The 17,088-nt window shown below is 42.8% G+C and overlaps 1 protein-coding gene across 1 annotated transcript in view; it reads left to right on the top strand.

The window, feature by feature from the left end:
- Window positions 1-7,170: 7,170 nt before the first annotated feature.
- Window positions 7,171-17,088, top strand: part of CAV3 (caveolin 3) — a 22,469-nt gene continuing 12,551 nt past the window's right edge. The window contains exon 1 of the mRNA XM_069084043.1: window positions 7,171-7,417. Coding sequence (XP_068940144.1) covers window positions 7,307-7,417 — 111 coding nt within the window. The 5' untranslated portion in view covers window positions 7,171-7,306. The remainder of the gene's footprint in view (window positions 7,418-17,088) is intronic.

Here is a 17,088-nt window from a genome sequence, read left to right as displayed (position 1 = left end):
TTTCCTACCTTTTCAGTCTTCTTATACTTTCCTGCTCCTTCCCATGTACTCTTCATTTTAGTGACATTGGCTTCCTTGCTGTTCTTCACGCAAGACTCTCAAACTCCTTACTCTGGGCATTGTTACTGGCTGTCTCCCATACCTGGAATTCTCTCCCTCCTCATCTCCACCTCCTGGCTTCCTGGATTCCTTCAAGTACCAACTAGAGTCTCACCTACAGGAAGCCTTTCTTCATCACCCTTACTATTGGTGCCTTCCCTCTGCTATTATCTCCAATTTTTCCTATATGCAGTTTATTTGTACATAGCTGTTCACATGTTGTTTCCCTGTTATACTGTGAGCTCTTTGAGAACAGACACCACTTTTTTCCTTTCTTTGTATACCCACTATTTAATGTAGTGCTTGGCATATAGTAGGAGCTTTAAAATGCTTGTTAACTGATTTGTGTTCATTTGGGCATATATAGAGTAGACTTATAGGTTCATAGGCTATTAGAAGTAGAAAAAACCTTAAAGTAGCTTAATAGAAATAATAAGGGAAGAAGGATGGTGGTAGTGGTGGTGGTTCTGTTGATGATAGCTATTAATAGCTACCATATATAATATAGATGTTTATGTATAGTGCTTTAAGCCTTGCAAGTCACCCTCTGTACATTTACATTATTTCAATTATCCCTAGACTGGTGAAATAGATACTAATATTATTCCCATTTTACAGATTTAAAAACATTGATATTCAGAAAGGTTGAACAGCTTCTCCAGGGTCACAGTAAGTGTCTGAAGCAGAAAATTGGAGCTTAGGTCTTCCTGAACCCAAGTCCGGTGCTCTAATCATTATGCAGCATCCTCATGACACAAAGAAACGGAGACCCAGAAAGCTGAAATGACTTTCCTAACATCATTCATGTAGGTCATGTACATCAACATGTAGGTCAGTGTCCAATTCAGGATTGGAATCCAGTTCTCTTGCCTCTTGGTCTAGTCTCCATTGTACTTTTGTCTTTGGATATAAAACCCTGTAACAAGAGTCTTCCATCATCTTCACAAAGCCAGGTTGACTTGGCTCAAAAGGCACATGAGTTAGGTAATAAATCTGGTTCCTGGTAGCCTGACTTTGGCAGCCAGTTGGGTCCTCAGACCACCATGTTGCCCCTTTCTCTGGGGTTATCTGATGCATTCTTTCCCTTTCCAATAACATCCATTGTATTATCTCTGCTCATCTCATCTCTAAAGGACGTCCTTCTCCATGACATATTATCAGAGGAACATCTTCTGCTGGAAAATTGAACAGTAACAACACACAAAAATGATTTTAAAATAAGAACACAGACTTCCAGTAAAACATCAGCATAAAATGGATTTCAGAAAGTTTGTTCTGCTTTTCTCACGTGTACACACCACTGGCTTCAGAGAATGGTCTTCAGACTTCACAACATCCTCTCCCGTGTGTGTTCCAACCTTCATCTCCTGACAATTCTCATTTTTCAAGTCTTTTGCAGTCATACAGCACTCTCTATACCTTGAGGCACTTTCATAGCCATTGTCTAACACGTCACTCGCAGCAACCTTCTGAAAAGAGTGGAGAACAATCCATCCCCATTTCCCTGAGGCTCAACACGGCTGAGGGACTTATCCAAATTCACACAACTAGTGAGCTAAAACCCATATTTGTCGACTCCAAGTGTTTCCCTGGACTCCAACCTTCTCTGGAAATCTTCCTTGACTGTCATAGTCAATAGTGATTGCTCCTACCTTTGAATTAACACAGGTATAGCCACCTTGGATACATGCTCTAAGAAGAAGCCACATTAATGTCTAGTGATAACTTGGGCCTTTCTGTAACTGTATCTGGCGAGCTGGATGGAGACCCCATCCTTTCTCCCTTATATCTAGGTTATAGCTACACTGGCTTTATAGTATCTTTGGTCCTCTCCCAGTGATTTGTTTAAAGAAGCAAACATGAGAACCCCTCAGTAAGGGTTATCAGTCCATCTAACAATGGTAATAACAGCTACCATTGTAAAGGGATTTGAGGCTTGTAACCAAATTTGTGTACATTATTTTATTTGCTCCTCAAGATGACCCATAAAGAAGTACTTCTTTATCCCTATTTTCCAGAAGCTGAGCCCCAGAGAGGATCTGTGATTTGTCCAGGGTCACGTAGCATCAGAGGAAGTCTTTGACCCCACATCAACCTGTTTCCACATCCAGCACTCTAGCCACACTCTTCCCAGTATACCACATTGCCTCCCGATGACCAATATTGGGGGGGGGGGGTATGGAGCACATGTGGGAGAGATAAAGAATCGCCTGCTTTTTCTTTTAACAGTTTTGCTGCATTGGTAACATGTATACATCCTCCTCTAGCTCCACTGAATACTTTATTTCTGCAGTTCCCAGGTGTATTTAGGTGCCTTGGGAGTAACTACGTTGGTCCTTCTTTGTAGGAGGTGAAGATTCTAGAGGCCCAGAGGGGACTAACCCTGGGGTTATGTACTGAGAGGACGCTGAAGATAAAGAATCTTCATCCTTGGACCACCTGTGGCTTTTTAATGACTGCTCAGCTACTCCAGAAGAGGCAGAGACAGAGACACAGGGACAGAGAGATGGTGATAGGGAAAGACAGAAATGGAGAGGGAGAGAGTCAGAGTCAACAAGACTAACAACAAAATGAATACCCAGTACTGTATAAACATTATCTTATTTGATCTTCACAACCAGCCTTTGGGAGAGATACTACAGATATTATTATCCCCACTTTACAGAATAGGGAACTGATGCTGAGAGAGGATAAATGATTTGTCTAAGGTCACACAACTAATGAGTGTCAGACGTGGGATCAGAACCCAAGCCATTCCCATCTCCAAGTCCAGCAGTCTACTCATGACACCATAGCTCCTCTCATTCTGCTATAGAAGTTTAGCATTGAATATGGTATGTTAAATATTTTATTCATACAACATTATTTAGACTGTTTTTTCAAATACCAGTTATTTTCAGCTGGTGTACAATGCTTCTTTAAGGCTTCCATTGGCATGAGAGCAATCTCCAAATGTTTGAAGGATTGTCACACAGAAGAAAGATTAGATTTGTTCTATGTGGCCCCAGAAGGTGGAATTAGGAGAATGGATAGAAGTTTCAGAGATGAATTTAAGCTCAAGGAAAAATTTTCCTAACAATTTTTGTTCAGTTGTATCTGATTCTTGGTGACCCCATTTGGGATTTTCTCAGCAAAGAAACTAGAGTGGTTGACCGTTTCCTTTTCCAGCTCATTTTACAGATGAGGAAACTGAGGCAAACAGGGGTAAGTGATTTGCCCAGGGTCACATAGCTAGTAGATATCTATCCCAGATTTGAACTCAGGAAGAGGAGTCTTCCTAATTCCAGGCACAGCACTCCATCCACTGCATGACCCTAGGTACCCCAGAAGAATCTCCAAAAGTGGAACAGGCTTATTTGGGAGGTAATGGAACCCCCTCCCTCCACTAAAGGTCTTCAAACAGAGACTGGATGTTGCCAGTTGTGAAGAGAAATTCTTGGTCAGATTTGAGTAGATGGCCACTGATTTCCCTTCCATCACTGAAATTCAATGATTTTATGATTCTGTGAGTTTTATAAATGGAAAGGACCTTAGAAAGCCAACTGTTCCAACTCCCTAAATTGTCAGATGCAAAAAGGAGGAAGTAGCTTGTCCTGTGTCACGTTGGTAGTTGGTGTTGGTGCCCAGGCTAGAACCCAGAGCCCCTGACTTCCCAATCCTACATACTCTCCAGTGGGTCATGCAGCCCCCTTTACTCTGCTCCACCACTCTCCTAATGAATGATAAGGCCCCTGCTGTTGTGGCACCAGTGGAATCTTCTCATCAGCCCTTGTACACAGTCATCAAAACCAATGATTTGCATCCTAAACATTCAGATATAAACACAACAGTTCTGGAGAACCTGAAGAACAAAGTAGTGCCCAGACACCCATTATGGAGAACTTGAAATCCCCGTGACTTTATTTGTTCCATAAACAAACTATTGATTTTGAGAACAGAGCAGTCCCAGCCAGCCATAAGCTAAGATGTGTTCAATGTTCAGCCACCAGATATTTACCGGGGTTTTGTCTCAGAATACACACACATCAGCCCTAGAAGATCACTTTAGAGGTCAGGAGGGAGCAGCTTTGGGGAGAGCCCTGACTTGGAATCAGGAAGCAGCTGGCTTTCAAACTCACCTTTAACATTGACTAGCAGTGTGACCAGAGGCAAATTAACCCCTCTGAGATTGTTTCCCCACTTGTAAGATGGGGATAATAATCAGATCTGACATCACTATAACACTTTAAGGTTTGTAAAGCATTTTACACATTATCTCATTGGGTCCTCACAACCACACTGGGAGATGGGCGCCATTTTTATTACCATTTTACAGATAAGGAAACTGAGGCAGCAATAACTTAGATGGCTTGTCCAAAGTCACGCTTTTGCTTGATCCGAGTGGAACTTGGATCTTCCTGACTCCAAGTCCAGCCCTTTATCTCTTGTGTCAGTTAGCTGTCATTAATACCTGCATATGCATATACACAGTATTTCTCAACCATGGCTTAAAAAACAGCTGTTATTATCATCATCAAGCTTCCTAATTTTACAGGTGAGGAAACTGAATCCAGAAAGGTTCTCACTTTCCCAGAGTGACATTGGAAGAGTCAGGATTCAAACACAGGTGCTCTGACTGTATACTGTCAGTTGTTGTCCTTGAGTCATTTTTGGTCATGTCCAACCTTCTATGACCCCATTTGGGTGGTTTGCTATTTCCTTCTCTAGCTCATTTTACAAATGAGAAACTTCATGGAGCCAAATATATGTTTCCATTCATTCAAGAAAAAAGAAAGGAAAGGAAAAACCAGAAAGGGGAAAGGAGGAAGGAAGAAGAGCATGGAATTCACAAAAATTGAAAGAAACAAAGTGGAAGTCACAGAACTCTTAGACAATCACAATATCCCCCCTTCAGTGAGCCACTTCTCCCAAAGACCTGCAGTCTGCTTTACAGCCACCACTGGGAAGGTCTCCCAGCTGGCATCAGTTGGCATCAGCTGGCATCGGTCTCCTCATTCTACTCTGCACAATTCCCAGTGTTAGGTGAGATATGTGAGGGTATATATACTCTTCCTATACACACCTATACATTCCACACATTTATATCATGTGAGTATATTGTATAAGTATATAAAATATTTATACATACCTACACCCATGTATATGCATGTATTTTATTTTGTTTTGTTTTAACTGGCCCTATGATATCATGGGTCTAGGGAACTCCCAGCAAGGAAATCTTTACCACTTTACCACTGCAGGGCAGGAGCTATTCCACAACTTGTTTGCAAACACATTTCCATGAATGTAACCTGCCTTCTACCACACTCAAGAGGCATATTCAACCACTTGGAGGGAGAAAAAGGGGACTACCTGCTGGCTAGAGGTTTTACCAGCAATTCCCAAGTACCATTGATCTGCTCCTGACCTTGAATTAGAACTGGCTTCTGGAAGAGAGAAGCAGGAGGAGAAATGGACTATAGAGCCATACGGTGGGACAACAGCCTTCAGAACTGAAAGGCGGCCATTTGAATATTGCATGGAATGATGGTACTAAGCGATGGATGGGCTGGACTTGCAATCCTGACTAAGCGTGAGCCAGGAGGATAGGGAGAGTGATCTGCGACTGACACAATGAGAGATCTCAGCATGATTCACACTTGACCCTGGTTTGTGCATTAAATGCTGCACTAGAAGGGACTCTGTTAACCCCTTTTAGGAAGAACCGCAGACATGAGCCATACCTAAGCTCTGTTTGGGAGATTTTTCACAGGCCATAATGAGCCAGAGAGAGCAAGAAAACCCTGACTCCCTATATAAGATGTCAGTTTCCCCAGGATTGAACCTAGTCTGAGTTTGGGGTGAGATTCCCTCTTCTGAGAAGGCAGTGAGATGGAGTTGTGAGTGAGGAACACCTGAGCGGGAATCCCGCAACGGTTCCTCGCTGTGTAACCCGGGGCACGTGACTCAAACGCAGCCTCAGTTTCACCATCTGTATGTAATGTGAAGATGACAAATGCACCTGCCAAATGGGATAATATGTCAACTGATTTGCAAACCCTAAAACACCGCATAGATATAAGCTATTGTTATAATAATACCCATTATTCTTTTTAAAAACTCAAAAGCATAGAAATATATACATATGCATAATATATAAGAGAAATGATGTCAACAAGAGGTACATACACATGTGCATATATGCATATACATTCACTCACATATATGTCTTTTGGGACTATATGATTCAGTCAGTTAATAAATATTTTTTATTTCACATTGTGTTATTTATAGTCATGGAATAGACATGAATGGCTCATAACAGTTTGGTTGAAATATACATGTGTATATACACATATGTGTGTATATATAAACATGCATATTTTTATATACATACATATACACACACCCCAAAGAAATCCATTATATATTTCTATGGACTTCAGTCCATCTAATAATGCAGATCTGCCCCTTCTCTGAGACTCGCAGTCTTAGAAAGCTGCCCAGGACACTGAGTGGTTGTCCAAGGTCACATAACCACATTGTTTCAGAGACAGGACAGGAGCCCAAGTGTTCATGATTCTGACTCATTTTGCCACACCATGCATGTCTCAAAATCTACATAAGTGCATGAACATATATATGTGTACACACACATACCCAACTTCTGCAGGCTCATCCCCACTCCCACCCCCAACCCAAGGGCTGTGTAGTGAGACCTGACCCAGTGAAACACAGCACACCCTGCCCAGATTATCCCTGAGGGCTCAGTTTCACAAATGGAGAAAAGCAATAGCCAGAAAGTCCCAAAGTTATCTCCCCCCCCATTAGTCAACAGTTCTAGGGGGGGGGGGGTCCAGCTCCCTGAGGGCTCCCATGTGCCCCTACTCCCACACTGCCCCCCATTTGGTGGCCCCAAGAACACTAGACACCAAAAATACTGCTGTCTTGCATGAGGGCTGGCCTCCTGACAAGCCCCTTTAAGGAGTGGTTGGCCCGTGTGAGTTATAATCTTAATTTTAGCTTGGAGACCTGCCATGGTCTGCTTTACCAAAAGGAGTGGATGAAGGTATGTGAGACAGCTGTCCCCCAGGCATGTGGGGTGGAGCTTATCTCACAGTCAGAGAGTACAAATCTGGGAACACTGAATTTACCACTTCCCTCAAGGGTATTTTCCCCCCATCCAAAAGGATTTGGGGCTTTTCTCAGGCAAAACGGGAGTGTTACCATGGCTGAAGGACAGACAGACCTGGAAGCCAGAATCATCCAGGACATACACAGTAAAGAAATTGATTTGGTGAACCGAGACCCAAAGCATATTAATGAAGATGTGGTCAAGGTAGGATTGTTTCCTTTTGCTTTGGCCCTGGGATTGTTCCGGCCCTAGCCCAGGGTGCCCCAGAGTATGTCTGCTTTGTAAGTAGAGGGCCATTAGCAATCTGGTACGGGGAATATTTTATTTCAGGCAGAGACAAGCTCTTGGAAAGCCTCATTATAACCGTGTACCTGTGTTCTGTACTTTATCTTAACCAACTCCCAAAATGCTTAGCATGAAATAATTATAAGAAAAGTCACTGAAGATGTCCTAGAATATTAAGGGGGCAGCAGGGGGCAGGGGAGGCTGGAATAAAAGAGAATCAAGAAAATACACTGGCCTCACTTGGATACAAGTATTTGGAGATGTGCTTATTCTTGGCAGAACTAGAATAAAGGCATAGAATGTCAGAATTCCTTTAGTCCCTGCCTATCATTTTACTGAGAAGGAAACAGAGCCAGAGTAGAGAAGTGACTTACCCCAATTTGAGAATATCTTCTACATAAGAGTGATGGAAGACAGTGAGTGGTAACTTTGTGTATGTCCTGGAGAAGCCACAGACAAAAGGCGATAGCCATGACCCAATGGCATTTGCTCCTCCAGCCTACCTGGCCATCGCACCTCAAAGACACCGTCTGTGTGCCAGGCCATGGGGGTGACACGTCATTCTCAAGTGAATTGTTTCCCAGACTGCTCCCCTGCCACGCTCAGAGACATTGACATCTTGGAGGTACAGCCCAGGGTCCCTGAAGGGAAATTCACACCTCTCAGGATTTTCAAGTGAGGCAAGAAACCCAGAGAAAACATTCATAGAATCATAGAATTGAGAGATAGAAAAAAACTTTGAGATCGACTTAGTCCAACACTTTCAAATTATAGATGAGAACTCTGTGACCCAGAGAAAGAAAGCCACTGGGCCCCAAATCACACAGGCAGTAAGGAGCAGAGTCATTGGGCATCATAGGACAAAAGGTGAATCTGGTAGAAGAGGCAGAATCTAGATTCATTCTGTTCTAGGTTCTTCGATCATTGAGAGGCATTGTATAATGGGAAGACCACTGGGCATGGAGTCAGAAGGTTTGAACCCTGGCTTTGTCATTTACTAGCTAAGTGACTCAGGCCCTAGTTTCTGTATGTGTAAATTGGTAATAGTAGCAGCCTACTTTGCAATGGTGTTGGGAAGAAAGGGTTTAGTAAAGAGCATTCAAAAGAACTGTCATTATTCAAAGATCATAGGCTGAGATAGAGAAAAGGCCTGAGAAACCATCTCATTCAACCTCCTTATACTAGCCTTGGTCCAGCTCGCCATACGATATCTTAGAGTTTTGCTGTTTGAGGGGAATTTTCAATAATAATCATCTACCTCACTTATTTGGTCCTTACCCCCTTATAGAACTGGGTGTGGTTCGGTGAAAAGAACCCTCTCACCTCAAAGGATCTGCCTCTGGTGCTCACCACCTCTGTGAACCCGGGCAAGTCATTTTATTCCCACTCAATGTCTTCATCTGTAAAAGGAGTGGAGTGGACTGGATGGCCTCTGAAGTCGCTTCTAGGCCTGGATCTATGATCCTATGGGACTTAGTTCAGGTCTGGTCTGCCTACTAACAGATCCAGGCAAAGAACATCATAGAAACTGAAAAGTATTTAATTGGGACAGGAATGAATAGTAAAACAAGAGAGAACAATCTCAGCATACATTTACTGAATGAGTACAATTGCATATCCCCACCTCCCCATGGTAGTCTGAAATAACAAGCTCCTCCAAGACATACAGTTCCTAAAAAGAAGGCATGGAGAAGGTTTCTGTCTGCAACTAGAATGAATGATTGGTGTGTTCAGTGCAGGCAGGGTTAGACTCTCTGCTGGGCAATAATCTCCTTGCAATGTCTGCTTCTGGCAATTCGGGTGATACTGAGTGGCTCCCGTTCTCCATGAGTTCCCAGGATGTCTCCCCAACTCATGTGGCCCCATCCCCACAAAAATCTCTGTTATTCCTTTATGTCCTGGCTGTCCCTCCTCAAAACACTGATACAACTAACCTGTGCTATGGCTGCACATACCTCATGCTAATTAAAATCCTGTTTCTTCCAATAAGCATCCTTGTTTTGGTTTCAGGTATCCTAGGACATGTAGTCTCAGCAAACCAAAGTCCCCAAAGGAAGCATAGATGTCAGAGCTAGAAGTCATCTAGTTCAGGGCCATCCCTTCCTTATTTCATGTAGAAGAAAGGAGGCCTAAAGACGCTTCCCCCTGGTGAGATATATTAAAAGTGGCCGGTCTTCTGACTCCAAATTCGTCAGTCTTTTCATTATCACACTGCCCCTTCTAGAAAGTGACTTACCCAATCACCAGGATCTGAACCATGGGTATATTGGTAAATGCTTAACAATCAGCTGGGCGGGGCCAGGAGGCAGTACATATGCAGGACATACTTTTAAATTTAATCCGCATTAACACTTTCTCCATCACTTTCTTAAGTCTAGAAACCAACAAAACAATCATATATATATATATATATATATATATATGCACACACATATATACATATATACACACACAATATACACATGTGTGTATTCATATATGTGTGTATATCCATACATATATGCATGTGCACACATGCACCCACACATATGGGCAGCTAGGTGGCACAGTGGATAGGTGCCAGGCCTGGAATCAGGAAGACTTAGCTTCCTGAATTAAAATCTGGCCTCAAATTTACTAGCTGTGTGACCCTGGTCAAGTCACTTTGCCCTGTGTGCCTCAGTTTCCTCATCTGTAAAATGAGCTGGAGAAGGGAATGGCAAACCAGTCCAGTATCTCTGCCAAGAAAACCCAAAATGGGATCACAAAGAGTCAGACACAACTAAAAATGACTTACCAAATATATATATATATATCGAGTACTTTAGAAACCATCATAGGAACTATGATTGTCTGAAGGGGTTAGTAGGGTAGCTCTGAGTTTTTGCGTCCCATAATGCTGCTCTTCAGCGGTTCCCACCAGTGCCCCAGACACACCACCTAGCATCAGGGCAGGGCTGCTGTCCATGCACACAGGGTAGGGGCTCCTTCCACCATGTGATGCTGGGGTGCCCAGAAGGATTCCCCTCCCTCACCCACCAGCTGGTCACAACATATGAAATATCACCAGCAGAAGATATCCCTTTAGGTTCAGCATTGCCTTCACCCTGAGCATCCCTTTTATAAAAGCCATTTCTCTGGGGGGAGGATATATCCACTAACACCCAAGGTGAAGGTATGTCCTACGACGGCTTCCCTTCTTACGTGACAGCAGGGCAGCCAATGAAGAGAAAGAACTTGGTGTCCTGTAACAATCACTGAACTTGGAGTCCAAGGCCCTTGGTTCAAATCCTGTGTCAGCTACTTTTAACCAAGTCACTTGTCTCTCTGGGCCTTAGCCTCTTCATTTACAAAATATAGTGAACGAGTGAGTGAGTGAATAAATGAAAGAAAAGGGCTTTATTAAGTGCTTATGCTATTGAAAGCACTGCCTGAAGTTATGGAGACAGAAACAGAAAAGACAGTCATTCTCCTCCTGCAGGAGCTTGCATTCCTGGGAAGCTGATGGAAAGGCCCTGCAGTCCTCAGGGGGCAGCAGAAAAGCAGATGCTAATGCCCCTCCTTTGGTGTCATTTCCACTGATGATATCGTATTACTGTCCGATGTCCTACCATTGGGCAGAGGCAAGAGGACTTTCTCTTCTGGATCTTCAGCAGCGGCCGGTCCAGTTACCACTGAGATTGCTTCCCAGATGTTTCTGAGGGCTGAGCTGGATTCAGGAATGGTGGCTTTGGTGGCTGGGGAGCAGGGGAGGTTGTCACTCAAGGGTCTCTTGGGCTTACCTGCCATTTGGTCAGCAGTTAGCATTGCTGTAGGAAAGATGGGTCCCTTTTTCAAGATTTTTCCACTCAAAGTCAACGTCAAGACTAGACAATACCAGGGAGGGTTTTATTTGGGATTGGGTTTAGTTAAAAATCCAAAAGCACCGATGATTTTTAATGTCATATGCTATTTAAGGTCCCTTACAGTGCTAAAGCCCATGGTCCTACCCAGTAAGAAGAGAATGCGACAGGGAATCAATGGGAGGCAGGATAATATAAGGGAAAGGACACTGACTAGAGTCCAAGGGCCAGGGTTTAATGTGGGCTCGACCCCCTTGAACCTCAGTTTCTTCCTCTGTAGAAAGAGGAGGTTAAACTACAAGGTCTCTAGGGTCCCTTTAAGGGTAGGAGATGTAGGAGGTAGGAGAGCCAGTCTCTAGCCCTGCCTCCATAGGTCGGCTTTCTCAGGCCCCCTCCCCACCATGGGCTTCATCCTTTGCATCTGCCTTGTCATCAGGGCCCCGGAACAGGCGATCTCCAAAGGCCCTCCCAGCTTTGAGGTTGTACGAGGATGAGAGAGAGAGAGAGAGAGAGAGTGTGTGTGTGTGTGTGTGTGTGTGTGTGTGTGTGTGTGTGTGTGTGTGTGTGTGAATTTCTCTTCCCACTTATCAATCACATACAATGTGCAGCTTCCAAGTGGCCCAGCAGGGAGAGCCCTGGACTGGAGTCAGGGTGACTTGGGGCCCAGTCCTGCCTCAGATACTTCCTATGTAACCCTTGGCAAGTTTCAGCCCATCTCAACCTGAGCTTCCTCACCTGTAAAACGTGGATCATAAAGTGCCTATTTCATAGAGTTGTTATGAAGACCAAGCAAGTTAATGCATGTGAAGCACTTTGCAAACCTTTAAGTGCTATTTAAATGCTAACTATACAATGGGATTATAGTTGAAGGCCTAGAGTCTGTGAGTGCTATTTCATGTGTTTGGCACGGCAAGTGGTTCTGGAGCTGCAGAGTATAATAACTGTATAATAGAGCATAGTACAGTATTGTATAGTATAATATACCAAAATATAGCATAACACAGCATAACAAAATACAACATAACAATATAACAACATACTATAACATAACGTAACATTGCACAGCACACAATACAATACAACACTTATTAAATAGGTATAATAACCTAATGGGGCTGGTAGGTGGCGCTGTGGTGCATAGAGCACTGGGCCTGGAGTCAGGAAATATGAGTTCAAAACCAGCCTCAAGACACTTGCTACCGTAGCTGTGTGACCCTGGGCAGGCCACTTAACCCCATTTGCCTCAGTTTCCTCATCTGTAAAATGAGCTTGAGAACAAAATGCCAACCCCACTCGAGTATTTCTGCCAAGAAAACCCCAGATAAGATCGCACAGAGTCGGACACAACTGAGACAGCTGAAGAGCAGTAACCTCGCCCATTATTATCACAGATAGAGTGGGAAGGGACTCAGCAGTTGTTTATTCAAACCACCACCTAAGTGACAATCCCGTCTCTGCCAGAGCCCACAAGTGGTCTGGCAGCCTTTGCCAATGACTTCCCACAAGGAGGACGCCCCTAACACCCACGCCAGGCCATTCTGCATTGGGACCATGTGAATTATTTAGGAGGCTTTCCCTTATATCAAGTCAAATGTGCCTGTCTGTAACTTCCACCAGTCGCTCCTGGTTCTTGATTCTGGGGCCAGAAAGGACAAGACCAATCCCTCTCCCCCTTGGAAGGCTTTCAGATGCTCAAAGATCATTCTCCCCTTTGAGTCTTCTCTTATCCAAGCTGAAGAGTCCCAGTTCCTTCAAATGCTGTGATCATCATCATCATCATCATCATCATCATCATCATCATCACCATCATCATCATAGTATAGTATATAATAATAGTATTTATATTTATTATATTATATATTAATATTATATATAGTATATTATAATATTAATATATAGTATTCATGTAAGAGTAATTAATCTATATATCAATCATAATATAAAATATGATAGTGATTTAAGAATAGTATAAATAATTAGTATTCATATAATGACTCCTATATGCCATGCCCTGTACTTAGTGATATATATATATATGTGTGTGTGTGATTTTATCTTCACAAAAACCTTGGGAGGTGGGCACTATCATTACCTCCAATTTACAATTGAGGAAACTAAGGTAAACAGCAGTTAAGTGGCACGATATTATATCCCATAGGAGCCAGGATCCTTGTGTTATCAAAGCTTCCTGGGGAAGAAGGGAGGGGCACATGTTCTTCCTATTTTTCAATACCTTCTCCATGGGGTAGTGGAGAAAGACAAAGGATCTGAGGTCAGAACTTCTAAGTCTGAATCCTGGTTAACCTCTATGATGCTGAGCAAGTCACACAATAACCAGTACTTTGTTGTTGTTCAGTCATTTTTTGTCATTTCCAACTCATCATGACCCCACATACTGGAGTAGTTTGCTATTTCCTTCTGCAGCTCATTTTACAGATGGAGAAACTGAGGTAAATAGAATTAAGTGACTTGCCCAAGGTCACACAGCTAGTAAGTGTTTGAGGCCAGATTTTAACTCAAGAAGGTGAGTCTTTTTGACTCCAGGACCAGTATTCTATCCATTATATCACCTAGTTGCCCCAACCAGCATTTATTAAGTACCTATTGTGTACTTAGCACTGAGCTGGGCAAGATGACAAAGTTTAGATAGCACATAGTCTCTGCCTTGAAAAAGTTGCATTATAGGGTCTCTAAGGTCCCTAAATCCCATGATGGACAAGGACCATCATGCATTCTTCTCCTCCACACCAGAATAATAACACCCCCTTTTACCAAGGTGATAAGGAGAGAAAGCAGATGGGGTTAGTGGGTGTCAGACCGGGGATCCCCCTAGCCATGGCTGTCCCACTGCTTAGCGCCTCAGCACTCTATGACGGGAGGAAGTTTGACAATCTCTAGTCTCCTTCCCCACTAACATTCTAGAACACAGGACTTAGAATCGAGGGATCTGAGCTTGAATCTTAGTTCTAATACTTAGGATCGCAGATTTTGAGCTAGAAGGTACCTAAGAAGTTATCAAATTAAAACACTTATTCTACAAATTAGGAAACTCAGGACCAGAGGTTGAGTGATTGACCCAAGGTCTCACATTTATCAGAGAGGGGACTCAAGCCCAAGTCCAAATTGGCTTTGTGACTATGGGCAGCTCACTTCACCTTTGACCTTAAGGAAGAGGAAGAGACTGCACTGGGAGGGGAGGGGTGAAAGGGGCCAAGTGACTTGCCCAATGTCATCTGGTAAAGGGTCAGAGTCAGGACTACAACCTGACTCCTGACTCTTTGGCCAATGCTTTCCACCCCTTCCCTCAACAAAACTGTTGTTAGACCAGAATAAAAACACTGAGAACAAAGTTAAACCAATGACGAAGCTGATGCTTACATTTACGGTTTCCATGAATTGGGGTTTCTTCTTCTGTAAAATGGGGTTTCTAATGCTCATGCTGCCTCCCTAACAGGAAAGATCTCCCAGTCCTCCACTCACAAATTATATCATCTGTATTTATCTGGCTGCATGTTGTATCACCCCATTAGACTGCAAGCTCTTTGTGGGGAAGGGGGTTGGATCTTTGTTTCCTTGGCACCTAGCACAATGTCTGACCCACAGTACTTCGTTATAAATGCTTATTGAATGAATTTATAAACTTCAAAGCACTATTCAAGTGTAAGTAATTGTCAGAACCAGGGGAATGAACCAAAAGATACCAGAAAGGGGCAGCAAGGTGGAGCAGTGAATAGAGCAGCCCTGAGCTCAAATCCAACCTCAGACACTTGATCACACTTACTAGCTGTGTGACTTTGCTCAAGTCACTTAACCCCAATTGCCTTGCCTTTCCCCCTCAAAAAAAAATCTACCAGATAGAATGCTGTCCTTGAAGAAAGAAGTCTTAGCTCGGGCTCTAAAGCTATGTAATCATGGACCCATGAGTCTCAGCTTCCTTATCTCCAAAATGGGGATAATAGCAGTTGTGTGGTGGTCAATGTAATGAGATTGTTTTTGCAAACTTTGAAGGTCCAGAGAAATGTGAGTAGTTATTATTACTGTTGGAAATGATTATAAAAGTTCCAAAGATAGGCTTAAAAAAAAACGATGTATTTGGTCAGAATTTAGGGGCTTCTTTTTTTTTGTTCAGTTGTCCATGAAGCTCATCCATTCATGTAGCTGGAAGAAGCCAGTGATCTTGCACAAAAGCCCCATTTCCCTGCTTCTGGGGGATCCTCCTAGGCTTATAAGTCTGCTGACATAATGTTTGGGGTTGCTTTGTCTGTAACCAAAGGACCATCAGTTAACACAAAGAGAAATTAAACCTTCCTGAGTCTAAGCTGCTTGATGCTAGAATGAATGTGAATACTATTTTCTTAGACCTGCTTTTTTTTTCAGAATCTCCTTGATTATATCTGGGAAAGGAAATAGCTGCCAGTATAATACAGGAAAATCTCCTATTTTCAGTAAAGAAAAAAGGTAGTAGCCCCATGGGCAATGGGGAAGATTTAGAGATCATAGAATGCTTAAGAGTTCATAGAGAAGTTAAAAATAAAAATCATCTTGTCCAAATTCATTTGACAAAAAAGGAAACTGAGGCCCAAAGAAGTGATTTAAGGCATAAGTTACCCTCCAGTCACATCATATTCTCTAAACTTGAGCCAACTTTTCTCTGAACTCTGTACCTACTTTCAAGAGTGTGTCCCTAATGCTTGGAAGTAGGTTTTAGTACCAACTGTTCTTAGAACACTACATTAAAAAGTACCATTTTCTAAAATCTAATTAACTATGAGTAATCAATATAGAAGGGCACACAAGATGGGGGATCATGAACCAGAAATGCCCAAGCCCCTGAGGGTTATCCAATGGTACCAACTTGAAGAGAGGAGTAAGTTGCCCAACCACACTCTGGGGACCCAACCTGCCAGTGCCAATGGGGGTAGAGGGAGGAGAAGGAACAATACAAGAAGATCATCTATTTAAAGCCAGGAAATCCCCTCACTTTAGAGATGAGAAAACTTAGTCCCAGAGAGAAGGAGTGACTTGATTGAGGCAACATAGCTAATAAGTTAAAGAAACAGGATTGATAAATCTTCTGCAAATTTCCACTTTCCCAAACTCACACAGCAAAATGTGACCCCACAAGTTTTCCAGGGTCTCCCACTTGCTATTTCTAGGCTCCTCTCCTTTTTCAGTCCTTGTTATACACACCACATTGTTACAAGCTGTAAAGAAAAGCTTTCAATTCGAGAATCATTCATGAAGTACCCATGATGTCAGGCTCTGTATTGGGTGCTAAGGGATGGAGAGAGCAAACAGGAAATAGTCCATGTGCACATATAAGTAAATATAAAGTATATAAAAAGTAAATACACAATAATTTAGGGGGATGCTAGCAACTGGGGGATCAAGAAAAGCTTTATGTAGGAAGCTGCACTTAGAGTTTTGAAGAAAGATTAGGGATTCTAAGAAATAGAGGTGAGGATTGCCATCTTTAAAAGAGACCGTGTCTGCATGTGGATGGGGTCCCCATTTCACTCTCTCCTACACACCCAATAATATAGTTAAAACTGTATGCCAGGCTGGGGTAAATGCTGGTGATACATAAAGAAATAGATTAATAAATGAGTGAGTGAATGGATGGATAGATAGATAGATAGATAGATAGATAGATAGATAGATAGATAGATAGATAGATAGATAGATAGATGGATAGATGGATGGATAGATGGATAGATGGATAGATGGATGGATGGATGGATGGATGGATGGATGGATGGATGGATGGAT

Source organism: Petaurus breviceps, unplaced genomic scaffold (assembly GCF_028583685.1).
Source record: "Petaurus breviceps papuanus isolate PSGF00001 unplaced genomic scaffold, PetGlider_PUasm1.0 174, whole genome shotgun sequence".
In the NCBI taxonomy this organism is placed as follows: Eukaryota; Metazoa; Chordata; class Mammalia; order Diprotodontia; family Petauridae; genus Petaurus; species Petaurus breviceps.
The sequence above is the reverse complement of the archived record's forward strand: the minus strand, read 5'-3'. Positions and strand labels throughout refer to the sequence as shown.